The sequence below is a fragment of the Ahaetulla prasina genome, chromosome 1 (assembly GCF_028640845.1).
Source record: "Ahaetulla prasina isolate Xishuangbanna chromosome 1, ASM2864084v1, whole genome shotgun sequence".
Classification (NCBI taxonomy): Eukaryota; Metazoa; Chordata; class Lepidosauria; order Squamata; family Colubridae; genus Ahaetulla; species Ahaetulla prasina.
Genome location: NC_080539.1, coordinates 239,242,903 through 239,270,019, shown reverse-complemented (window position 1 = coordinate 239,270,019; position 27,117 = coordinate 239,242,903). Strand labels below are relative to the sequence as shown.

At 37.4% G+C, this 27,117-nt stretch overlaps 2 protein-coding genes across 6 annotated transcripts in view; one reads left to right on the top strand and one right to left on the bottom strand.

The window, feature by feature from the left end:
• The window catches only part of TMEM163 (transmembrane protein 163), a 104,548-nt gene extending 95,831 nt beyond the window's left edge, over nt 1-8,717 (bottom strand). The window contains exons 1-2 of the mRNA XM_058194156.1: nt 8,549-8,717; nt 5,024-5,143 (exon numbers count right to left, since the gene is read on the bottom strand). Of these exons, the coding sequence (XP_058050139.1) occupies nt 5,024-5,143; nt 8,549-8,717 (289 nt within the window). The remainder of the gene's footprint in view (nt 1-5,023; nt 5,144-8,548) is intronic.
• ACMSD (aminocarboxymuconate semialdehyde decarboxylase) overlaps nt 6,896-27,117 on the top strand; it is an 84,604-nt gene continuing 64,382 nt past the window's right edge. For 2 of the 5 annotated variants that reach the window (XM_058194119.1, XM_058194111.1), the window contains exon 1: nt 8,708-8,914. In XM_058194119.1, the coding sequence (XP_058050102.1) occupies nt 8,708-8,914 (207 nt within the window). Of the gene's footprint in view, nt 8,428-8,707; nt 8,915-21,319; nt 21,453-27,117 lie in introns of those variants that run through there. The other 3 variants (XM_058194128.1, XM_058194134.1, XM_058194143.1) reach the window with 3 other exon arrangements.

The following is a 27,117-nucleotide window of genomic DNA, read 5'->3' as shown; positions in this document are numbered from 1 at the left end:
TTTAACCATGGTTCATTAAACAAGTCATAGTAGCTGGTTTGTATAACATATTGAGACAGAGACCAACAAATCACATTATAATTTAGCATTATGTGTCAATGGAGCGCAAAAAATAGTTACAATCATGGACTACAGGATCCAGTTTGCCTTTTCATTACTTTGTGAACAGTTTGAATGAGAAGCAGTTTAACTAAACAGCAGCAGCTAAAGAATTGTGTGCTAGAAAACATGTACCATAAATAGCAGGTGTCTAAAAGAATTCTCAGGCAAGCAAAAACCAATCATATCACACAGGTGACTATCAGCAAGCTGTCAACCAGCATTCGAATTGCCTAAATGTGGAAACTGCTGACAGTAGAAGAGAAATATAAAATGAAAATACTCCAAAATTTCATTGAAAGGAACTATAAGGAATCCTAATCCTAACCTTCATGAATAATTTATGCTTTCACAACTTGTAAAGAACTGTTTCAGTGGTGCCTATGGATATCCATAGTCTTTGTGGGAGAAATTTCTTTGGCCACAATTTAGATCAGGAAAAAAAATCTTATCTACTATGGAAGCAATGGCAAACTGAAGATGGCTCCACAAGAGCAGAACCAATGATCATGGTGGAAAAAGGATCCAGTAAATGAATCAGTTTCCCTGAACTCCTCCCTTGATTAAGAGAGGGATCTGGGATTGTCCAGAATGCTCTATACTGATGCTCCCCATGACAAGACTGTATCGGTAAAACAATGGTCTCCAGCAAGTTTTAACTCTGGGAGTGACGAAAATCAGCTTTGCCCAAACCATGGTTCAAAGCCTTTAAAAAGACACCTATTTCGCCCTTTTAATCACTTTTGCTAGAAATAACTTGTAAATTGCTTTTTGGATACTAATAACCTTCAGAAGGACAGTTTACTACACTGGGTAATTTTTCCTTCAATCCTCAGTGAAAAAAGTTTCATGTAAATTGGAGAATTTAAAGAAAATATTTCATTTGGAAATAAGCAATTAGAATGTTGATTTTAGAAAGTTTTAAATGGACTAAGATTGAATGGTGGAAACTATTTTAACTCTGGAAGAATATTTAGCAATAATGTACTCAGAACATTCTGTTAAGATTGTTACTATAAAAATGAGATTAAAAGAGGAGATAGAAGACGATACAACTGTGAATCATGTTCTGGATATGATTAAAAGTTGACAGGATGCCGAAATGATATTGCCAAAAATGAAGGAGTTCCTGAGAAAAGATAAAAAGAGAATGAAAAGAAATAAACTTTTGGGACACTAGTTAGAAGAAATGAAAATCAAGACTTTTAAAAGTAAGAAGTGTTATAAAGTTGGCTTATTTGATCAAGGTTAAAATGTATGTTTTTGTAGTAGCATTTAGTGGGGGGGGTTTTGTCTAGAGCTGAAAGAGGCTTTATAAAGATTTTTGGATATTGGAAGAGTTTTTTTGTTGCTGTATTTTTAGAGGAATTGAGAAGCTACAGTATTAAAAGCAAAGTAAACTTGTGAAGGGGTTTCTGAGAGGGGAATAAGACCAAAAGTTAATTATTTAAAGAGATTAATCATCAATTTTTAATTGTTTCTGGTAGTCTTAATGGGATTTTTAAAAAAGTAAATAAGACTTTAAAGATTTGCTTATAGATATGAGATAAGAAATGGGAAAAAGAGTTTTTTGTTGTATTTTGAAAGAAAATGGCAAATTATTGTAAAGTGGATATGAAACTGATTTACTTGTTTAAATTCTAAAAACTCTTAATGAACCATTACTAATTAAGATTGAATGGTGGGGCTTTATCATTTCCTAATAGATAAAATATAAAATATGGGATGAATAAAATTTGGTTGAAAAGTTAGAGAAAATGAAAAGTTACTGAAATTGTATTTGTCTCGATGAAGAACAACTCCTTCCTTCTTGCTTTTTAAATATATTTTTTCTTCCTTTCTCAATAAAAAATATAACAGAATTTCTTAGGAATGTTCACCGCTATTCATCTGAGCAGCATAATTACATTTGAAATTTCCTGCATCTTTTATGGAACACCTATATCCTTTAGTTTCTTCTATAGGTTTTCCAGTGCTCAGAATGATGTATTGTCAGGGAATTGTGCAGCCGGTCTTTTGATATATATTAGGCAAACAGAAGCATCATCAGGTAAATCACAGAGCACGCTGCCCCAGCTACTAAATTTAAATATCTTTATATACTTCTAAATCTATATACCTGTGGGTTTGTTTTTAAATAGTGCTGAAACTATCAGCCTTCCTAGTTAGAGCAGATGGGAAACAAGACAAATTAATTCTACTTTATTGTAAGGATACATTAACAGAAACTTGCAAGTCTGAAAGTTCAAATCCCCATCAGTCTCTTTTTATAGTCTGATAATTGAGGAAAAATATCCTAAAGGGCTGAATAAGCGTCTTGGATGAGAAGTGAAATGTCTTCAAAGAGAAACAAGAAAGTCCTGTTGCTTCTTGAAAAAGCACCTTTGGGACAACCATGATGTAGATGATTGAGAATTTCCATGGACTTTTAGGAAGGATGCTTTCCGAGTTTCTTTCCCTGCATATGTCATGCATCTGCAATCTCTGCCACACCCTCTCTTACCTGAGCATTCCCTAAACTAAATAGCATCTTTTACCTCAGACTCCCAAGGTCTTTCCTACATAACATTATAAAAACATAGGAACTTAATTCTGAAGGTCATCAGCCTTTTCCTGTATTAACAACTTTGAACAAGAAGTTTGCCTTTTATGCCACAAATATGCTTTGCACTTTTGATTTCCTAATAAAATTTTGATACTATTCTATCTTACCTATCACTTTAAAACCTGTACATCCACCCACGCAGAGGCCTTCAATATCAGTTATTTGGAACTTAACTTCCACTGAATACAGTGGTGGCTACTTCTCAATAAAATGCTTAGGGCTGCATTGCATTGCACTAATTCTGTTCATGTTGCTGGCTAAGAGCTATTTTGAACTTCAGTTAAAAAACGAGATGTCTCTAAATGACACTAAAAAATTGCAATGGGCCAATTATCAAGTTTATAAACTACAACTTTGAAGAATTTGGCTAACGATATAAGAAATGTCTACCCGATTCATCTAAGTGGGGAGGCAGGGAATGTTGTGGGTCCCATCCCCTAGAAAAATTCACCTGATAGGACCCAGAAGAAAGGCCTTCTCTGTGGTAGTTCCCTCTCTCTGGAACATCATTCCCCCAGAGATTAGAATGGCCCCCACTCTAACACTCTTCCGAAAGGTGCTGATGACCTGGTTCTGCCAGCGGCCTTGGGCAACCCAGAGCAGGATGGAGCCCATTAAATGGCTCATGTGATCTGCTGTCACCGGGGTAGGGGGTGGTTTTATTATATTATATTAATTTATTTGATTCTTTTCTATTAGTTTTACTGTTTTAAATGAGGTTTTATATTCTGTAAGCCGCCTTCAGTCGCCATGCGTGAAGAGGCGGCAATATAAATTCAATAAACAAATAAATAATAAAAATAAAAGACCAGAATTCTAAAAATCTTGGCTTTATCTTCTCAGTTCCCTGGATGCGGCGCTTCAGTTTCAGACCAAGTCTGCTCTCCCACTTTCAATGTAAGCCCGTTACTCACATATTTCAATATAGTAATATCAAGTGATACTTAGAAAGTTTTTTCCCAAACTTTTAATGCAAATTAGCACATTTAGTCAATGTTAAGAATTACACTCCAGTGATTTCATCTGTATATATTTCAAGCAAATGCTACAACAGGATTATTAGCATATCTAGAACACACACTGCAGTGTTACTGATACTACCTCTTGCCAGATGAAAAGAAAAGGAGAAAGATCTCTGGGAATATTTTTTTTCCACTGATCCTTTTACCTAAAATGCCATAGACTGCTATCCTCTAGTTTGATAACTGACCCAATTTCTAGGTAGGGAATTTTAACAGTGACAAAGAACAAATCTACGGAGGCTGTATTTTGATTTACAGATGAGTTCTGCTTTTGTATTTCCTTCCTTCCTTCCTTTCAAAAATAGATACACAGGCGTGTGTTTTCCATACAAATTATTCCAAGTAATATATGCTAAATTCTGCAGAGCCCATTTGGCCAAAGACTAATAACCCCCCTTGGGAGCTGACACCAACTTTCAGCAATAGCCCACTGCTGTAGATTAGCACTGGAACATATGCTGCAGAGGCATCCAGTCTGCCTTTCTCGCATTAAGATCGTATTTTCACTCTCTCTCACAAATCCTTTGTCTTTTTCATTCTATTTTTATAATGAATAAATAAATAAATATTCTGGCAACTCAAATAAAACATGCAATTGATTTTTGTAACCATTATCAAATTTTGCATCTCATACCACAAGCTTACTTTGTCGAATTCAAGATCATTTTGCATTATTCATGGATTAGCTTCCCTACTAGCAAGTGTGCAATGTTTTGTGCTGAGCAACTTACTTTCTTTTTAAATGAAATAACCTTCCTTCCTTCATCTGATTTTTTTTAAAAGCTACATTCAGTTTTGGAGTCCGCATAGGCTAACTGAGAAAAAAATAATACATTCAATGGAATATTAACTTAAACAGCCTAAAGCAGAAAATCATATCCACATGGGCATCATTAAAGTTACCTCAAGGAAGATGTAATCCCATCAAAATGGTAGACTGCAGCTCAAATATTAACTAGCCGTTATGTTGCAATAATGATTCTGTCTTTACATAGGTTGTTGCATGCATTCTTTTTGCATCTATGTAGAATACTTAAGTTATTCAAGGAACTCCTTTTGTTTAAAAAAAGACAAATCATATAATATTTTTTCCACTAAAAATATACACCCATATCCATACATGTTCGAAAAATTTTCAACATCTAGTCTTTCTTCTAACTTTCAGCAATGATGACTTTTTCAGGAAAACTGGTACAGGCAGCTTTTTCTATGTAATTTCAGCAGTATCATATTGTCTGTTGTATAGCATGCAGTTGCTGAAGACAATCTAAAGATGAGTAAGTGGTTCAATACTTACTGAAAGCAGCCACCGCCAGAGCCAGTGTAACAACAATGGAGGCCCACGAAACCCACAATGCTTTCTTTCTATAGTTTTGAGCTTCATGAGGTTTTAATCTTGTACTGCTTTCTAGCAAACCTGATGAGAAGAAACAAACATATATCTGTTACTGTAGTCTGTTCCTTGCCACAAATTATAACTGGATTTGTATGGAATCTACCAAATATGCCCTATGTGTATTTGTATCTTACAGTAGAGGCCAATCAATCATTTTATTAGATGTAAGATGTGTTGATTCAGTTCTAAACCTAGATTTCTATACGGCTGAAGGAGCCTAATTACCGCCTGGAGCATACTGTAACCATACAGGAGATTGTGTATATTTGAAGCTTTCACACTATCCTTATGGCTCTGTATTTACACTGCAATTCTTAATTAGATATCAAAGCACAAAGGAACGCTTCCTTGGGATGCTGGTCAGTCATGTAAGATGTGAGATGTGTTGATTCAGTTCTAAACCTAGCACAAACCTGCTTTTGTGGTTGGTGTGTGTGTCTGTGTGTGTGTGTGTGAGAGAGAGAGAGAGAGAGGAGGAGGAGGGGGGAAAGAGAGAAAGAGTGCTGACATATCTACAGCACATATAGATAACAGAATTTATTTCCATTTTATTTATTTTTTATTTTTTCAATTCTAAGTTTATTATATCAGCAATTTTAACTTGTCTATTTAACAACATTCGAAAAATAGTTCTTGGCTCCCCCTTTCAATATCATTTTAATTTCTGGATAAAAACCAAATTCCTATTCTGGTACCATTATCTTACATGGAAGCACAAATAGTCTTATCAAATCAGGTCTAACTATCAGAGGATTAAACAAAGCCCTCTAAATTAGTGAATTCTAGGATAAAAAGTACTATAGGGCTCTGTAGCCAAGGCCTTAAGCAAAGCTATTCACAAGACAATAAAATAAAAATAAATAAAATCCTAATGTCTATAATAGGTAGAAGACATAAAACCTTTCTTCCCATACCAATCTATATTTTCTAATATAATATGCTTACTATTGCTACCTAAGTAAAATCAATTTATTCTAATTGAAACTAAAATAACTAAATCTGTTAAATTAAGGCACATAAAATACTCAGTTCTTCCAGCTGAAAGTGATTTAGTAGTTATTTAGCAACAACAGTTAATTCTTTAAAGACCTATGGAATTATACAGATATATAACAGACACATTTGCAATTATATACAAACATAATATTCCTACCAACTATACAGAAAAATATTTTCTTATCTGCATCATACTTCTGAGCCATGTGCACAAAATTCCTTTAGAATAACTGTTCAAAAATAAATTAAATTACAAAAGGCAATACAAAAATTGATAAAATACTTATTACTTAAAAAGTCATAATTCCTGGACAAAATTCTCTTTTTAAATAATTCTAAATGCTTTTATATCATAAAAATCTACTATACATTGTGATGTGATGGGTTTTATATCCATCTTTATTTAAAAATAAATTTTATAATTTAACTCTAAATTATAAATCTATAATTTATAATCTATTCACAATTTAATGAAATTTATGTTGTATAAAATATCACATTTTATATTTTCTAATTATTTCTTGCTCTGCTGTTGGCATAAATTTCTCTGCTTTCTAACAAATGGGATAGAGAAAAAAATTATAAAAATAGTATTCTGAGATGCTGACTTTAAACTTTCTAAATGGGCTGCATCTAAAACCTCCATGTATTGGGGTCTAATGAAAAGCACCTGAAAACTACAGATAGTGCAATTAACAAACATTTAAGGATAAAAAATATTTCTAACACTTCCCTGGGAATAATCAACCAGATTAGATGAGAAACAATAAGGCAAATATAGAAATAAGTTTAGGGGATTTTTTTTTGTCTCCAAGAGATATCTATGTACCCAACACACAATTATTTTTTTATCATTTTAGTTCCTCTCTCTCATATCTGAAAAAAATCTCTGCAGGAGCATATATTGCAAAAGGTAACAGTGGGAGGAGTGTTTAAATTGTTTAAATAAAGACCATGCTATTCCTGGCCCCAAACTCTTGAAATTGTACCTTACATATAGTTGACACATTCCTCTTGAGTGCAAAGTAACAAGCAAGCTACCTCCCGATTTTAACTACTTTTTAATTTAAAAACTGACACACACACATCCATCTCATTCATCCCCATCCAATTTTAGACAATGGAACTACTGCCAGAACATTATCCGGGGAATAGATCTAAAAGAAACCGCTAAAAAGAAGAATTAGAAACAATAACTGAAAGGAAACAGCAAGGAGTAAGTTCAAAGGAATGTCTAAATTCAAAGGGAACTTCCTTGCCATTGTGGGAGACCATAGACTGGGAAGGGGGACTAGAAAAAAATATGCAAAGCCAATGAATAGGCACGTGCAGGGCAGGTGCCACCACGGGCAGAGACAATAGACAGAGTGTCCCTTCCCTGTAAGGAAGGGTGGAGATGGATACACAGCATCCTTTCTTTGCAATGAATGAGGCCGCCTGCTTGCAAGTCAGTGAATGCTTTTGAATTTGCATTTTGAATGCTAGCCTTCAAGCACATCCATTAAAAAAAATGAGTGGCATGGGATGTTTTTATTTTTCTATCCTGGTAGATGCTTTTACTGCATATTTTCAAATAAGGGGAGGGGGAAGAATCAGGAGAAGATGCAGGAACCAACTCCACCATTCATTTGCCAGGTGCCAGGATGGGAAAGCATTTTTCCCCCTCCTATTTAGGAAAGAGAAGGCAACGGAGGTCCCTCAGATCGGTGTCAAAGGTGAATACGGCACGGAGTCTTAGGGACTGGTAAAGCGATTTCTTGTCGCATAAACTTGTGTTAACGCCAGCGCCTCAGGAACGACGGCCAGGACAGGACTGAGGACAGGACTGAGGAAAGGGAGGCTGGTGAGGAGAGGAAAGGAGAGTTTGGTCCAGAGGGATGGGGTTTTTGAAGTAAAGGACGGGTGCGGACCCGAACGAGTCCCAGAAACGAGAGGAGGTCCCGGGCCAGGCGATCGCTAACAGAGGACGAGCCGCAGGAGGAAGGCAACGCTGTGGGTTGGGGGGTGACCAGTGACCTAGCAAAATGTAGCTCTGCGCAAAGGAGAGCGCGCGCCAGCCGTCGGCGGGAAGGAGTTGAGGAGAGCTTCGCTGAAGCGGCTTTGAAACGAAGCGGAGGCCGGGCAAGGTGCCGACTACAGAAACTCAACAGGGAGAGTGGGGCATGGGGGGGGCTCTTCTGTGGAGAAGCATCAATCAATCAATCCAGCGGGACTCCCCCAGGAGGGTTGGCGAATGAGCCGCGCGCGAGGGCTTTACAAGTTAAGCAGGGCTCAAATGCCAGGAGCAAAAGCAAGCGGAGAAAGGCTGGGTAGGTGAGCGGGCGAGTGAGTGGGTAGGAGGGTGGGTGGGGCAACGGGAGCTGCAGGATTGGACCTGGGACTAGGCAGCGGTGACGGCGGAGGGCAGCGTCCCCGGACCGAAAGGCTCACCTCGGTCTTCCACCTCTTCGCTGAATTGGACGTCCTCCCCGACGCGCAGGTGCTCGCCTTGTTGCGACTCGAGGGCAGGATAAGCCGGCGGGGGAGCGGTCCCGGCAGGCTGCAAAATGGTGGGTTCTGGGGTGCTGCCCAGCTTGTCCCCGACTGGAAATGCCTCCATGGCTGGCTGAGCTAGAAGATGAGAAGCGGAGCAGCGAAAGAAGGCGGCGGCTTTCAGGAGGAGGAGGAGAAAGGGGGGGGGGAGAGAAGACAGACTTGGAACGGCACGGACAAACGGACAGACAGACGAAGCGGCGAACTGCCCCTCGCCTCGCTTTTCCCCCCGGGCCGCCGGTCTGCCTCGCCAATCAACCGCAGGTGGGATCCGCCAGCAATCCGCCTGGGCGCTGAGCTCCTCCTCCCCTCTTCGCGAGGCGGCAGCGGCGTGCGCCAACTCTTCCCTCGACGGAGGGGCGCGAGAGATTTGGGAGGCGGTGGGGGGGGGAAGAGAAAGAACGTCCTAACTCCTGAAGGGGCTCACTCGGTGCAGAGCTCCCGCAGCTGCGCTTTCCCTCACGCCTCCCAACCTGAAGCTGCTGGCCCATGCGCCCCAAGCCCCTTAAAAGCTGGACGTTAATTGGGAATTGCTGGGACCGGCCACGTGCCGCAGCCCCACCCCCTTTGAAAATGCCTGATTCAAGAGTTTCCCTCCCAAGCTCGGCTTCTTAACTAGTAAGCGAAGATTATCGTGTACCTGCGGAAGAGACCCTAAAAGTCCCATGAAGATTTGGGACCATGGCAGAAGGAGAAGATTTGTAGCTCAGGGGTTGAAATGAGGGGGTCCTTGGTGCTCTCTTGAGCTTGATTGCTTTCATCACCCAAACTTTGGGGGAATGAAACGTCTACAGAAGAACCACCAACCTCAGAGAGCACCAAGGCCCCCCTCATTGGGACCAAAGTAATACTAGCAGCTGCCGGAGTTTCCCAACTCTGCTATATCATCAATATATTGAATTTATATGCTGCCCCATTTCCAATAACTGGGCACCCCTGCCAGTTAAGGGCAGCCCAAAGGATTTTTCTTCCAAAGCTCCAGGTGATTATGCTGGAATAAGGAATAAACTTCCAGCGCAACTCTGCAAACGTTGAGGGCTCCAAATGCTTTAGTTTAACACACACACCATTTATTACTCCCTGGTAGCTCCTAAATGTATTACTCACAACCTAAAATGCAGAATCCATCTTAGACTTAGACTAACTTTATTGTTACTTTGAATGTGCACTAAATGGCATACATTAAATTGAAATTTTGTTGCATGCAGCTCTCAAAAGGTCAACCATTTTTTCACAGTTCGAGATTTAACAGAAAGAGGGAAGGGTGAGCCTGGAACGGATGGCATCTTTATTTCGGCTAGCATATCAAAAGCAGATTAGACATAAGAGTAATAAGATTAGGATAATTCCTATACCCTTGTAGGAAGACGTGCATACTTCAACCAAAGCAGTGGTAATTGGAAAAATAAGAGTGATGGGTTCTGTTCTCCCAATCATTCATTCAAATTACCATGCTGCTTCATTGCGTGTATTTGAAAGATTATAACCCATTTTGATAACTGGCCATTAAGCCATAGTTTACTGATTTGTAATTAACTGAATCAATATGAATTAGCTAGATTCCTCCCCCTCCCTCCTACTATTCTGACTCTACGATCCTACCCTCATTTATTTGGGAATGAGCTTTACTGAAATCACTGGACTTTCCTTTTGTCTGAGAATAAGTATGGAAGGTAATGCCTCCCTTGATTCAAGTTTGGAGCTTCATCATCATTATTATTAAACTTGTATGCCATCCAACTCCCAACAATTCTAGTTAGCTCACAACAAACAAAGAAGAAACTACAATAAAATCAATAAAAAGACAATAAGCACAACAGGCCAGATGGAATGAAGTAAAGGGTCTCACTCTCCTGTGCTAAAGGCTTGGGTGAAGAGCCAGGGCTTCATGGCCCTTGTAAACAACAGCAAAGTATCCCAAAGGGGCTTTTTAAAGAAGCAACTGGACTTTCTGGTTTTTCTTTGAAGATGTTTCGCTTCTCATCCAAGAAGCTTCTTCAGAGCTGGATGAGAAGTGAAACGTCTTCAAAGAAAAACCAATAAGTCCAGTTGCCTCTTGAAAAAGCACCTTTGGGACAACCATGACCTGGAGGACTGAAAATCTCCTTGTCACAGCAAAGTGGAGACCATCTCAATCTTGGGGGAAACCTCATTCCAGAGGGCTATGTGGGCACTTTAATGCCTTTTCCTTGGCAATAAGTATTTAGATGTGGTTTGTCCTTCCTGCTTTCAGGATTCTTTCTGGCTTTCCAATCTAAGCCACATCCAAGAGCAGCTGAGAGTTATTCTCCCAGGAAGAGGTGTATCTAATGAAATAGTTCTTCTTTTCCACTTGCAAAGATAGACATGATGCTTCGGGAGCAAGTTCTGAAAATCTTTGAATAGTAGTAAAGCCCCGAATGGGGAAAATGGAAGGAGGTGGTTTTCATAAACTAACATGGACTGTGTTTGCACAACAGACTCAGTTGGTTGAATCATGGTTTGTTGAAATAATCCTATTGCTTGGATTTATAAGACACTGAACAATAAGCTAACATGAAATATTTTGTTATGTAGACATTATAAACAGGCTATATTCACATGACAAAATGAACCACGAAATAGTCAGTTGGATTTTAGCTAGCACATTGTTCAGATCCAAGTTATATAGTTGGCTTATGGTCCAAAGTATTTTAGGTTAAATGAGTTTATTTAAATTAACCATGTTCTACATGGCCATTTTTCTCATAAGCAGTGTTATTTTCTCAACCAATGCCTATTTTTACCTGACCTGCTTATCCATGGTTTTTTCATCCCCAGTTCCCTGGATTCCTATAACATTTTGAACTATGACCTGATTATATGGGATGGATTCATGCAGCACATTATATTCAAGTCCTTTATGACTCTTTGTAGTTACTACATCATTATGGGAAACTGACTCTTTGGTTTGCTGAAACTTAATTCTAGGTAAAGAACAGGATTGACACCTTCATCTCTTAGCAAGATTGAAAATCTGTCATCTGAAAATTTGTGTTTCTGAACAATTATTAGCCATTATTAGCAATTTAAAAAAATAAGGAGCTTAAAAATAAACTAGCTAGCTCAAACACATCATCTTGTGCTTTTAGAACAAGGATGTAGTTGCTTGCTTAAGTCAGCATTTCCATTAATGAGAGCAAATTGGGCTTTTGTAGAAGTCATTTAGGAGTGTTTGCACTGTGAGCCCTGCATATAACAGTGTTTTGAATAGAGTTATGAAACTAATACCCAAGGTGGATTCAGCTAAAACTTTAAACATAAATGTATTAAATGAAAAAATGTCATTATGCAAAAATATGTTTTAGTTAAACTAAAATCCAATTTATTTTAAGATTTCATTTTCATGTAAGAAGTGTTAAAAGGGGGAGTCACTAGAGCAGGGGTGGGCAACTATGGCAATGTTACGATCTGTGGACTTCAATTCCCAGAATTCCTGAGCCAGTCATGCAAATGAAGTGCGCAGGTCTTAAAGTTGCATAGTTGCCTACCTTCATACTAGAGCGTATATCATTAGGCTGGTTTCCTACTGTATGCTAAGCCTAGATATCATCTGTTGGTTGTATAGATCTCTTGCACTGGAACTTTTAAAAAGAACAATTAATGTTTGTGAAAAAAGATTTCAGCAGAAATAGCTCTCTAGCAAATTGCATGGGCTAAAATGCCCTTTTCATCTAATTGGCCTGACTATTTTTTCCATCCGAAGTTTGTTATTATTAGCTATTCATTGATTGTAACGTTACATGTAATTATATTACTGAGTTTCATCTACTAGTTTTTCTTGTAATTTTTTTCTAAAGCTTTGAACAGATATCATCTAGGTACTTGGAAAGTTTAAGCTCTATCTTAAATATTTATCAAATAGTAAATACCACTGAATCCACTGACCTTCTAAATCAGATAGTAGCAGTGAGGATTCCATACTCTACTATGCCTATGCGAATTATTCCTACACAGTATGTACTATTTGGTGTACTCAGCTGACAGTTTTATTCATGACAATTCCCCACCTCATATATGTATTTACATATTAATACTTTTTTTTCAAATATTTTCTTATGATAGTTTTGCAATAAACAACATGATGGTAGTCAAAACTGAGATTTGAAATAAAAGGTGCTCTGCTTCCAAATTTTGCTATTAGCTCCATACCAAATAAAGAGGTCAAAACCTAAGAGAACAATATGAATCATGAAGTAATTCTATGTATATCAAAAGTTTTTGATTTACTCAAGGGTGTGAATACAGCCTCTGGAATTGGGAAATATGTAAATACAGTTATACTAATAAGTGTATAAAGAGGTTCACACATCATATTAAATCATAATGTGGCTGTTTATTTGTGTTTTAGCATGTTGGGTGAAGCCAGTTATTCATTTTTAAACCTCATATTTTGCTGGTTTGTGAAGTATGTATGCAAATTATGGTGTTTAACTACTTAAGGAGTCCATGAGTTAGCATAATTTGCAAACTTGGGTCCTAAAAGTTGTGCAATGTATTTTAATTGTTTAACTATTTCAGTTTATTTTATGTTACTATGTATCTTGACAGCTGTGAGAAACCTCTATGCACAATGCCACAATAGAAGAATAGATGGTAAAGGCAGTAAGAGTTGGTGAGATGGCGAAGTTGATTGCTTTAATTAAAGAGAAGAATCTATCTCATTTTGTTTTTGCTGGAAACTTCTGGACTTTGGGCAGAAAACTGAAAAATATGAAACTTTGATTTTTGGTTTTTATGACTAGATTGACTTTGTCGCTATACAAGTGGTTTGAAATGATTAGAAATGCAAAGCAAAAGACTGAGGCTGTAGCTTTTTTTCCCTACTCTCCTGGAAAAAAACCCTGGAAGTTACTACTTTTTTCCCCCCTTGTTTGCACCTCTCTTGTCTTTTCTGTGTTTTGTTTCTATTTCTATTTTATCTCACAACATAAATCAATAAAAATTTGAAACACAACTTATTCTGTAAACCATCCTTAAATAAATTCCAGCTTAGCACAGTGCATAAACTGTCTGAGTCTGTCAACATCTTGTTTATCATGAGTGCAAATAATAGTTTCAGTACACTGGTGAAACACAGCTGACATAACAGATCATCCAATCCCTCTCCCCTACCTTCTGTGACCCATATCACTTTTTGGGGGAATAGAAACTTTATTTTAGGCAGAGAGGGGGAAAAAGGGTTTCTTGTTCTGAAGATTACATTTTGCTATAAATTTGCACCTAGAGAATGAATGCAAGTGGTTTAAATAATTAGACTGAAATTAAGGGAATTGCTTGGTGTCAGTCCCTCTGACATTATGCAGTTCTTAGCAACATCTAATCATTTCATATGGTGATGCTCAAGGGAAAGGAATAAAGGAGTTGCAAATTTATACTTGAAAAGAAAGTGCCAGTGGGATGCAATCCACAAGTGCAGCATGATAATTATGCTACATCAGAGGCCGGAAACTATGCCCCCTTTATGACTTGTGGATTTCAATTCCCAACATGGCTGACTCAGGAGTTCTGGGAGTTGAAATCCACAAGTCATAAAAGGGCCATAGTTCCCCACCCATGCACTTAATAGTCCTCTGTCCACTACTCCATATATTGTGACTTGAACTTCTTACAGTGGTTGTATTTCTACCATATGCCAATCAATGCTTAAGTCTATAGAATTGACTGAATTTGCATTATTTATCGAACCATAAATTAATGACAGTGGTCAGATTTGTGATTCGCTAAGTCACAACTCAATCAAGCCCACTTTAACTTACAACATTGTACAAACTCATCCAGTTGCCTATTGGAGTTCCAAGTCATCAGGACTGGGATTAAAATGCTACACCTCTTGAGTATTTTGCATGGGATTTACAAGATCATTGTGAATGAGTTGTTATGAATCTTGGCTATAGCATTAAAACAAGTTTATAATCATCTGATGGAGGAAGTTAGAATAAGATTGTATTTTTGTATTTACCAAACCCAGCAAAGAACATGACTATTTTTCAAAAATAACTGTATCAGTTAAAGGAATATTGTTGCATTTAAATTTCAACAAAATAGCTCTAGTTGGTTGGTTCACATATGCAATAGGAGAAATAATTACCGTAATATTTGATTTTGTCTTGCCAGTTGATTAACTAATAGCAAAAGGATACAGAAGACTCCGAATTCTACTTTTTTGAATTGATGAATTAAGCCTCTTAAGACTTTGCCAGCTGTTCACCACATTTTTATCATTAAAAAAATCAGTAAATCAATTTCCCATCAAGTTATGGCAAAGAACTCACTGGAATGTATGCTTAAACTGTAAGGTGTGCTTAAAAACATGTGATGGGAGTAAAAACAACAACTAAAAGCCACTGTTTCCCCAGAAGTGTTCTAAAAATACAATATGTGTATACATATTGATGATATGTTATCATCAGTTGTATTCAGCTTAATACGGTACAGACTAAAGACCAAGTGTTACATTACAGATGCTTGGAAACATTTTATTTGTCTATTGGCCTTACCCAGTTTCTAAAGAACAAAGAACTTTGGTATATTTTGACCTGAAAGTAGTTAAGCAAGTTTGTTGTTAGGAATTTAAAGAAGCATGCGCAAAAACTAATTTTGAGTTAATTTCATATTGTGTGACCTTTGCCTGGTTTGTCCTCTCCTCCTCCTGTCTCTCAAGAGTATTCTCACAGACCATTAGAACAGGAGACCAAATATCCAAGGTATTTCCACTTCTCCTAGCTTTCTTTAAAACAAATTACAGGTAGTCCTTGACTTGCAGCCATTCATTTAGTGACCATTTGAAGTTAAAACAGCACTGGAAAAAAGTGACTGATGCCTATTTTTCACACTTACAACTGTTGTGGCATCCCCATGGTCGTACGATCAGAATTCAGACATTTGGCAATTGGGTCATATTTATGATAGTCTTGGGGTCATGTGATCACTTTTTGCCACTTTCTACAAGCAAACTCAATGAGTAAGCCAGATTCATTTAACAATGGTGTTACTAATTTAGCAAGTGCAATGCTTCACTTAACAACTGTGGCAAGAATGGTTGTAAAATGGGGCAAAACTCTCCTAACAACTCACTTAGCAATGAAAATTTTGCGCTCAATTGTAGTCATAAATCAAGGACTACGTGTATTGCATTCTACCATCCAAAAAGATTGGGCAAGCATACTTGTTGGTTTACTTCATCTATCATCCAGCTATGGCTTATTTAACAATGGTCTACTAACTAAACCAGATTATTTATTTATTTATATATTTATTGGAATTTGTCAAACAAAAATGAGAAGAATAAGAGAATAAAAATACAATGACAGGGATGATAGGCACGTTAGCGCATTTATGCACACCCCCTCTACTGACCACTTAAGTATGAAGTAAGGTCCACGGAAGTCAATTTGTGACTGAAACTGTGAAAATTTGTAGCTGAAACAACTGACTCAAGTAGGACATTCCAGACTTTTGACAACCATATTACAGAAATCATATTTTTTTCAAGTTTAGAATGATTTACATTGAGTTTAAAGCAGTTGTTCATGTGCGTATTATTGCGATTAAAACAGAAAAAGTCATTTACAGGTAAAACATTACTATATATTATTTTATATTCAGTACCTAGGTCTGACTGCAAGCAAGGCAGTTCTAAGTTATCCAAACTGAGAATTTCGAGCCTAGTAGCATAAGGAATTCTATTGTGTACGGAAGAGTGCAAGACTTTTCTAGTGAAGTACTTCTGAACCCGCTTGATTGTACTGATGTCAGATATATGGTGGGGATTCCAAATAATTCCAATACTCTAAAATAGGTCCAGTATAAGTTTTATAAGCTCTAAGGGCTCTAAGGGCCGGAATAGCTCAGGCTGTTAGAGCCTGTTATTAGAACACAGTAGCCTGCAATTACTGCAGGTTCAAGCCCGGCCCAAGGTTGACTCAGCCTTCCATCCTTTATAAGGTAGGTAAAATGAGGACCCAGATTGTTGGGGGGGCAATGTTGACTTTGTAAAAATATACAAATAGAATGAGACTATTGCCTTATACACTGTAAGCCGCCCTGAGTCTTTGGAGAAGGGCGGGATATAAATGTAAACAAACAAACAAAAAATTAGCAATGCAACGTTTTCAGAAAAAAAATGCAAAATTAAGTTTACAGCTCTTAATGCTTTTTTAGCAACGCTGTTACAGTGAACTTTGGAGCATAAATCAACAAAGATAAGTACACCTAGGTCCTTAACAAAGTGAGGGTCATCTGCTAGATCAATGCCACCTTGCTTATACTTGACATTCTGATTATGTTTACCAATATGTAAGACAGAGCATTTATTAATTGAAATTTGAAGTTGCCAAATAGATGACCATTCAGACACATAGCTGAGATCATTTTGCAAACCAAATTATCGGTAGAATTGAATAATTTTATACCATTGGCAAAAAGAACGCATTTGCTTTTAAGCTGATCACATAAATCGTCGATATAGAGCAAAAAAAATGTGGGACCTAAAATGCTGCCTTGCGGAAAACCACTGTTAACTGATGCACGATTAGAAACGAGTTCCCTGTTTTGACTTTCTACAGTCTATTAGACAGGAAAGCAGCAATCCACGTGTGCAAAGGTCCAGAAATGCCATAAGAGTTTAATTTCAACAGCAGCTTATCATGCACTACTGTATCAAAAACCTTACAAAAATCTATGTAAATTGCATCAATAGCTTTACCTTGATCAAGACATGTAGTCCAGATGTTTTTACAGTGCAAAAGTTGTAAATTACAGGACGAGTTTTTTCTAAAGTCGAACTGTTTGTCGGATAGCAAATTATTTGTCTCCAGGTGGTGAACGATGGATTGGTATATAATTGATTCCATAACTTTGCATGTAACACAAAGATTAGGGACATATCGTCATAGAGAAAATATATCTATATTGTTGCTGAGAGTTGACACCAACGTAATGACACATAATCAAAATCAATTGATGAAACAGTTGGCTGGGATATAATGTCTAAAGCAGGGGTGTCAAACTCGATTTCATTGAGGGCCACATCAGGGTTATGTTTGACCTTAGGGGGCAGTGTGGGCGTGGCCAGCTTGTGTCAGGGGCATTTGTGGTGGCCAATGTGCCCTGGCAGCAAAAATGGGCTCCTGAGCTCCATTTTCAGCCTCCTGTTGCCCTCTGCCAGCAAAAGCATAGCTCAGAGTCGCCTGTGGGCCCCCAGAGCTCTGTTTTTGCTGGCAGAGGGTGGCAGGAGGCCATTGCAGCCAAAACCAGAGCCTGGGAGGGCTGCATGTGGCCCTCCCAAGCTCCTTTTTTGCTGGCAGAGGCATTGCAGGCCGGTCCTTTGCTGTTTCTAGGGCAGCCCCCCCGGGCCAGATCTAAGCACCCCACGGGCTGGATCTGGCCCGTGGGCCTTGAGTTTGACACCCCTGTTTTAAAGTCAGTCTTTCATATTAGTTTAGGAGAAAGCAGTACCCATTTAGATGCTGAATTATAGTTTTAATCTGTATTTAGACTTAGTTTAACAGAGGTTAAACCATTATGTGTTTTGACTAATTTTGGCTAATGTAATTAATTCAGCAAATAATTATAACTATATATTCAATAAACCCAACGCAAATTGTTACTTAATATAATGTATAAAACAATTGTATACTTATACAGTGTTTACATTCAAACAGTTTTCTTCGATTAAATCAATCATTTATTCTGTTATATGCACAGAATCAAGTAATTTCTCTACCAAATATTTAATCATTCAATAGCACAAAGTTATCAAATCACAAATATATCAAGATCCACTTTTTTTTCCTTTTTGGATAATTAAGCTGACGAATAACTTCAATATTTCTGTTAGGAGGATCATTTTAGAATATTACTATATATTAAGGCATGTCAATTTTTTAACTTTCAATTTCAGACGTTAGGGGTGCTCAAAAGTTGTGACATGCCTTGGGGATTGTAAAGATGTTTTGGTTACTTTAATATAATTTAGATGTGCTTGGCAAGTAACTACATAAATGTCATAACTTTTTAACATTTTGTTTATTTCATATATTCACAAGAATTCCCTAAATTCCCTAAAAACCTGCTGCCCAATTGGGTCCCAATCTCAGCTGCTGAAATAAGGAATCTTACAAAACAGCTACAGCTTGGTAAAGCTCCAATCAATTATTTTTTATTAATGCTGAAATGTTACATAATAATTCAAAATGGTTGACCCCACTTCTTGCTTCCCTGCTATTTCTTGCCATGTACATGTATACATCTGAACTAGACTGTGTTGCTTCTCTGTTTCATATAATATAAGTGGGTATATGGATAATTTTGTATTCATTTATTTATTCTGTCATGATTACCAGCATGTAGTGTATATTGGAGGTAATGCTGATTAGTGTACATTCAAAGTGACAATAAAGTTATTCTGTCTGTTCTATTGTGTTTATTTATATTGGTCACACTGCACAAATTGTAGAGGATTGGGGCCTAGATCTCATAGTGCCTACTTAATAAAAGGGCACCTGCCTGCTAATTATAAGCCAATTATCCTTTTAAGTACAGTAAGGCAAGCTCTAGGCCAAACACTTATACCACAAATTAGTGTACTGGATTAGTTGATTTCCTTAAAGCAGGCGTCCCCAACCCCCCCGGTCCATGAACTGGCACTGGCCCATAGCATGCAAGAAACCAGTCCATGCAAACAAGCGAAGCCCTATCCATGGACTGCAGAAAACACACAAAACCACACCCACTCTGTTCTGTGGAAAAATCTTTCTCCACGGAACTGGTCCCTGGTGCCCAACAGGTTGGGGGCTGCTGACTTAAAGCATATATTGGCAGATGAACAAGTGGGCTTTAGGAGTGGGCATTCTACCTGTGGATATGCCCTTGTACCTCAACCACATAAAAGGAAAAGGAATGTGAGAGTTATGGATGCAAACATTGGAATTCATGTCCTGTAATTGGTGATTGCTTTGCTGCTACCTTCTGGAGCCCACAATTCAAAGCCCCCATGTGCAAGCGCTTGCTAAATTTGGATGTGAATGAGATAGGTGCATTTCATAATATGGATCCAAATATATTATGAGCCTGATTCATATTTCAGAATGTTTAGGTGCAAAAAAGTCTTATTCTTTCAAAATCCTGAGGTTTAATCTTTTTCTTCTTATAAATTAGACACATGATTCTGCTTCAGAACAACACTCTTTCATAGGGGGTAGAAGCTAAAAATCCTAAGGGAACAGGGACATTTTTAAAAAAAAATGTAAAAAGTATGCTATTTTTTATACGTGCTACATGATGGTAATACTAATCAAATACTGGTAGTCCATGAAATATGACCAGTCACTTAGTATTCATTCAAAGTTTTGATGGACCCCCTAAAACCTACAACCTGGTTTTGAAGTTCCAATGTTGACCCTCCCCAGAGTCAAGTGATTGCATTTTGGGCATTCAGCAACCAGCCTGCTCTTTGTGGCACCTGCAGTCACATGACTGCAATTGATGACTTTTGTCTGAAATCATTATTTCTGGTTTCTAGCCAAAACCAGGCCATAGTGAACAGTGGATTCACTTGATGACATAGTGTTTGCTTTATGACTAGCATTTTATTACCAACCATTGCAAAAAAGATTGTTAAATCAGGTCTGGTCATTTGATTGCTTTAAGACTGTCATGATTTACAACCATAATTGCAGGGCTCAGTTATGGTCATAAGTCTATTACGACTTGTAATAGCTTTCTTATTTCAGAATGAAATGCTCTATCAATAAGTTAAAATATCAGCTTCTTAATAATGGTGGTGCTCTTTGAGTCAGTGGCTTTCTTGCAGATATTTCATTACCAAACATATTGTACATGATGATTCAAAGTAATGGGCCTTATTCAGGATGACAATGAGGTTGTTTACCGCAAGGAGGTAGAAGGTTTGGTGAACTGGTGTAATAAAAACGGGCTTGTTTTTAACAGGAAAAACTAAAGAGATCATTGTCGATTTCAGAAAAGGCAGGCACAGCCACACACCTCTGTATATTAATGTTTCACCTGCGGAGGTGGTTAGCAGCATCAAGTTTCTGGGTGTGCAGCTAATGAATAGGCTGGCTTGATCACTCAACAGTGAGACACTTGTGAAACGGGCACCGCAGCATGTGCATTTTATGCGTCGCATGAGAAAAGCAGATATTCGCCTGTCCTTACCATTTTCTATACAGGGAAGATAGAAAGCATCGTGTCATGTTGCATTATTGTCTGGTTTGGAAGCATTACTGATTCAGGTTGGAAGGCGGTGCAAAGAACAGTGAGGATGGCAGAAAAGATTATAGGTAGTTCACGTCCTTCTATCTGGGACACAGCATACAAGCGTTGCTTGAGTAGCGTCCGTAGGATTGTCTGGAACGCTACACATCCTCTTCGTGATCTGTTTTCCTTGTTACCTTCTGGGAGGAGGCTTCGTGGGTATTCTAAGTAGAACATCCGGATTCAGTCACGGCTTTGTTCCAATGTGTATATATGTGTGATGTATGTGAATGGGTAGATATATACTTTCTTTTGAGAGCAGGCAAACACATTTTTAATGGGTGCCAATGTGTTCACAGTAAAAAAGGACAATAAAGATTATTTTCTGTCTCTGCCTCTGTCTCTGTCTGTCTGTCTGCTTGTCTGTCTCAGTGGTGGGTTGCCCACGTTTCGGACCGGTTCTCAAGAACTGGTAGCAAAACTGGCGGGAGGCTCCGCCCACTGACCTGGATGTCATCAGGAAGCTTCTGTGCATGCACGGCCCCGTTGAGAACCAGTAGTAAAGGTAAGTAGAACCCACCCCTAGTCTGTCTGTCTCTGTCTCTGTCTCTCTCTCTCTCTCTCTCTCTCTCTCTCTCTCTGTGGGGGGGAGTGTTATATATGACTCAAACATGATTTTTTTGGATTGGCACAGTATATTTGTAAGTCCAGCTCTAAATGTAGCATATTGAAGAAAACAATGGTAAGGCATTTCCAATCTTGTTGACAAGATGTATCCATAAAGTCACTAGCGGTTGAGTTCAGCTTGAAGGAAACTTTACTTGGTAAAATTGAATACAGTATTTCATTGGTGGCTGGATTTATATCAAAATTTATAACAAAAATTTATATCAAAAGATACAATTTACAAACCATAGTAACCAGGTTTATGCAGCATATTGTGGTAAAATTGAACTGCATAATGAATTAGCAAAAGATAGAAAACCGATGTTATCTGACTGAGTGCTTTTTTTCTCTTTAGATATATTTTTAATGGTGCGCTAGGATCTCCTTGATTTAATGTCATTGACTTTTAAAACAAAATTAGTATCTCATCTGTCTTTGAATATGCAGCTTCCTATCTAACTCATTACTCTCGATTCTATATTTCTTGTTTTGTCAAGCTGCCTGTACTTTCCTCTTTTCCTCTTGGCATCACACTTCTTCAGAGCTGAAAAGAATAACAGCAGAAGTGCTAAAAACACGGATTGTGTGACTTGGGCAGGCAACACTCACCTGCAAAACCTAATTTGCAAGAGATTAGCTGCATTTGCATTTAATTTAATGTGAAAACATCATGTGATAGGTACCTGTGAGAGCATTTTTTAAATTAACAAGCTTTTTAAAAAAAAAATTTAAACAAGCTGGCACAGGACAATATCCCAAGGGTGAGCTAAAATCAGGAATTAGGCAACTATTGGTAAATTAGCTGTAGATGTTATTTATTTTAAATTAAGCAAATACATTTATGTCTTGGATTTCAATTTTTTTCTCTTTTTATTACTGATGCCCCATATATACTTTAAATGAATGTGAAATTAATCCAGGGAGAAATCTGCAGCATCTGGATATTGCACTACTTGCCCTAAATTATTACACTTAACGAAGGCAGTGTATTTTTAAAAGTATCCAATTCTATCATTTATATAGCAATTCCGTCTCCCATTTCAAAGCACTCAGACTTTATGGCTCAGAGACCACCGGTGCTCTCAGAACTATTCCCACTTAGCAGCTGGAAATCAAGGCAGAGATATGCTTGCATCACTCCACGAAAAAACCCCAAACCATTTTTCATTGCTCATGTTCCTATCACAGTGATAAAAAAATATTCAGACTACCCCTTAGGTAGGAACATGACAGGATTCCAGGAAGGGTTAGAAGCCTATTGGATTAAAAATCTGGCACCTCCTTTTCTTGGTCTAATCCCCCCTCCCACTAATCTCTTTTGTACTTCTTGGCAAACTGCTATTTCCAATGTCAGAAATATCAGTTCAGGAAGCTGGCAAGGAGATTCCTTTATAGGATTTCTCTGTGATTGGAAGCCTTTTTATATACTTGGAGGAGAAAATCCTGTGAAACATAAGGATCATCAAATTATTGTAAAGGAGCATAAGATTGCAGAATAATACTATGTAATATTTACTTGGAACTATATCTCCGCTCCTATTCTGTTCATTGGAATGAACTGCTTCTTATAGATTTCAGCCATAAAGCAAGAATAAGCATGAAATAAATTCACTTAAGCTTAATATTCTACCCTCATGAATCTTACAAGAAAGGATGGGAGAAAGATGATCATGTGCAATATAGATAGTCCTCATTTAGCAACCACAATTGGGACTGGCAACTTGGTCAACAAGCAACACAATCATAAAATGAAATTGCAACTGTCGGTTTACAATCTTAACCCCGCCTTTGCTTTCAGACCTGCAAATGTGAAGATTAGTTGCCAAGTGACCTAAATGCCAAAACCCACTACAACTACATAGCAAAAAAGGCTCTAAGAGTTGTAAACCTAATTTTGCGTAGCTTCTTATCCAAAAACGCTACACTACTAACCAGAGCATACAAAACATTTGCCAGACCTATTCTTGAATACAGCTCATCCGTCTGGAACCCATACCACATCTCTGACATTAATATTATCGAACGCGTCCAGAAATATTTTACTAGAATAGTTCTTCGCTCCTCCGAAAACAACAAAATACCTTATACCACCAGGCTTGAAATCCTGGGATTAGAAAACTTAGAACTCTGCCGACTCCGACATGATCTGTGTTTAACACACAGAATCATCTATTGTAATATCCTTCCTGTAAAAGACTACTTCAGCCTCAATCGCAACAATACAAGAGCAAACAATAGAATGTCAACTCAAACAATGTCAACCGCTTCAAACTTGATTGCAGAAAATATGACTTTTGTAACAGAGTTGTTAATGCTTGGAACTCACTACCTGACTCTACAGTCTCTACTCAAAACCCCAAAATCTTCAACCAAAAACTGTCTATTATTGACTTCACCCCATTCCTAAGAGGACTATAAGGGGCATGCATAAGAGCACAAAAGTGTCTACCGTTCCTGTCCTATTGTTCCCTTCATTATAGTATTATATGCATACTTTTACTTATACTTTTACTTATATATACTTTTTCTCTCATGATGGGTTATTGTTTATGTTGATGATTGTATATACTGTTGTGACAAAATAAAATAAAATAAAAAAGTTACTTTCTCATCATTGTTATAAGTGTAGTGAATGATCACTAAACAAGGAGTTCATTAAGCAAGGACTACCTGTGTGATGACACATTCACAACAAAAACTTTATTGAATGGTTATAAATGAAAGAACTACACATGGCATTTTGGGGGAAATTATACAGCATTCTGAATGGATGAAATCCAATGAAAAACATTATTACCTTAGCTCACATGAAGGAGAGAGGTGGAAACAAGATGAGAAAGTACCAAAAAGAAAAAAGAAATGGGGCCCTCTGGAGACCCAGAAATAAATCGGCATTATGACTGAGGAATATCTGAGGATAGGTCTATTCATCCTAATGTATGTCAAATGAATAAATATAAAAGTGGGAATTATCTGATCGTTTATTATGAAAATGCAACAATCGGTGAAGGATGAAAGGGTGATGAAATATTCTGTATGTGTGATAGAACTTTTTTTTTTTATAATGTCAATAATACATTGGGGAGAAGATAGACATAGAAGAGAACAAAAGAAGCAAATCAAACAAAAGGGAAAATAGAACAAGAAGGGAAAGCACGCCATAGGAAAAAGTGTTAAGACACACATTGTTTTGGAAGGACGATGTAGAAGGAAAGAGGATGTGGAAACTGTGGCACCTTAGGTTACAAACTACCAAAGAAATGTGTAGAGTCACCCAAATAGAATGCTTGGTGGAATTTCAAAGTAAAGGAGAAGAGAATTACAATGATAAATGATACTTCTATCATTAAGAGAATTGTAGTAATAAAAGTTAGGATTTTTTAAATTATTGTGTTTATAAAAATAAAAAACTTTTTGGAAAAAAAAGTGAGGATTAGAATTGCACAAGCAATGGTCTTCCCTGTTATACTGTACACTAAAAGGTAAAGGTAAAGGTTCCCCTTGCACATATGTGCTAGTCGTTGCTGACTTTAGGGGGCAGTGCTCATCTCCGTTTCAAAGCCGAAGAGCCAGCACTGTCCAAAGACATCTCTGTGGTCATGTGGCTGGCATGATTAAATGCCAAAGGCGCATGGAATGCTGTTACCTTCCCACCAAAGGTGGTCCCTATTTTCTTACTTGCATTTTTTATGTGCTTTCAAACTGCTAGGTTGGCAGAAGCTGGGACAAGTAACGGGAGCTCACCCCGTTATGCAACACTAGGGATTTGATATACTCTGTGGAAGCTTAAATTGGACTTTGGAAAAGTGGGATAGAGAAAATATTGATGTTTTTGAACTTTATGTTGGAAAAGAGTCCTGAAAATACTCTGGACATACAAGAAAACAAACAAATGGATCATCAAAAAAATCAACTTCCAGTTCTTACTCAAGGCACAAATGACCAGGTTCAAATGATCCTACTCTGCATTACACAATTCACTGGATAAGACTCTAATGCTGGGGAAGGTGGATGGAAAGAGAAGATGAAGATTACCAGCAGCAAGATGGATGGACTCCGTGGCAGTGAGAGCACCATTGGAAGACCAGAAGGACCAGGTTAAGAACAGATTGTCATGGAGAAAATCTATCTATGTGATCATTAACAGCTGCCACCAACATGATGGCATGTGATCAGTAATAAAAATAAGGATGGCATTGAAATACAATATAATGTGTATAGAAAAAATATAAAAGTCAAAGGCAGCAAGGAGCAGTTAAAATTAAAAGTGGAAAAGAAAATGCAAAATGATCTTGATGGAAACAAAAGTGTTTTTAGAAGTAGATTAAAGAGACCCGAAAACTCAGCTTTCAACAGAGTGAATGGAATTAAAAATAAGAGCGGTTGAATGATTTGGGATAAAATATAGTAAGGGAATACAGAAGAAATATTTTAGAGATTTCTTTGGGGAAGATAATGTTATGTAAAAGATTTATGAAATTGAGAAAATTGTTATCAACATTCATTCCAAGAAAAAAAAAACATGATGAAAAGAAAGTCATACTGGGAATATATAAAATGCTGAGGCTGCTGGTGTAGATGCTGAAGTAGGGTACCATCAGGATGCCATCAATTGAAAACATTTGGGAATTTCTGTGCTAGGCAAAAATAATTAACTAAAAATAAAAAAACAAACAGACTGTGATTAGTCAACTGTATGTAATTAATGTTTTGAATATTAATATATTTACACACATACATATACATTTCCTTTCAGGATAAAATATCAGCATGGTTGGATTAAGGAGTGGCTGTGCAAACCTTCATGATTATTTAATGTACATGAGTTTACTGCCTCCATACCTGACAATTGGAAGCCTGTTAGTTTGTTCCCTTATATAAAGACAAGAGTGTAGAAGTAAATACATAAAGGTGTGTTAAATGTAAAGACAAGAGTAGTAAAAGTCAATAGAAAATCCACAGAGGAACCAAGATGGTATTTGTCTGTGGTAAATATACAAGAAATGGGGGGGAAATGAATAGATGCTTCAGGAAGATGGAGTGAATAGAAGCACAATGAGGTGATTTAGAGCAGGGATCTCTTTTAGAGCAGGGATCTCTTTGCTGGCTGAGGAACTCTGGGAGTTGAAGTCCACAAGTCTTAAAGTTGACAAGGTTGGAGACCCCTGATTTAGAGTGTATGGATGAGGATTAAACTGTAAAAACAAATATATGAAAACAGAAGTGACTGGATCAAAATGAAGAGAAAGACCTAGAAAATCATGGTTGAATAGATTTGATGAGATCCTTACGTAGGTGGATATTTAAACAACATATAAAAATGTGTATAAGTGGAGTGGAAACAAAGGTAGTTTGCAAAAATAAAAAGGCATGGAGAGAAATGATGAACAGTGTTGACAAGAAGCAAATATAACTGTATTTATTTTTTATTTTATTTTATTTATTTTGTCACACAGTATATATAAGCGTAAGCATGAAATAACTATACAATATATAAGCATATATATGAGTATGTAATAATTAAATTAATTGGATATAACGAAAGGAAACAATAGGACAGGAAT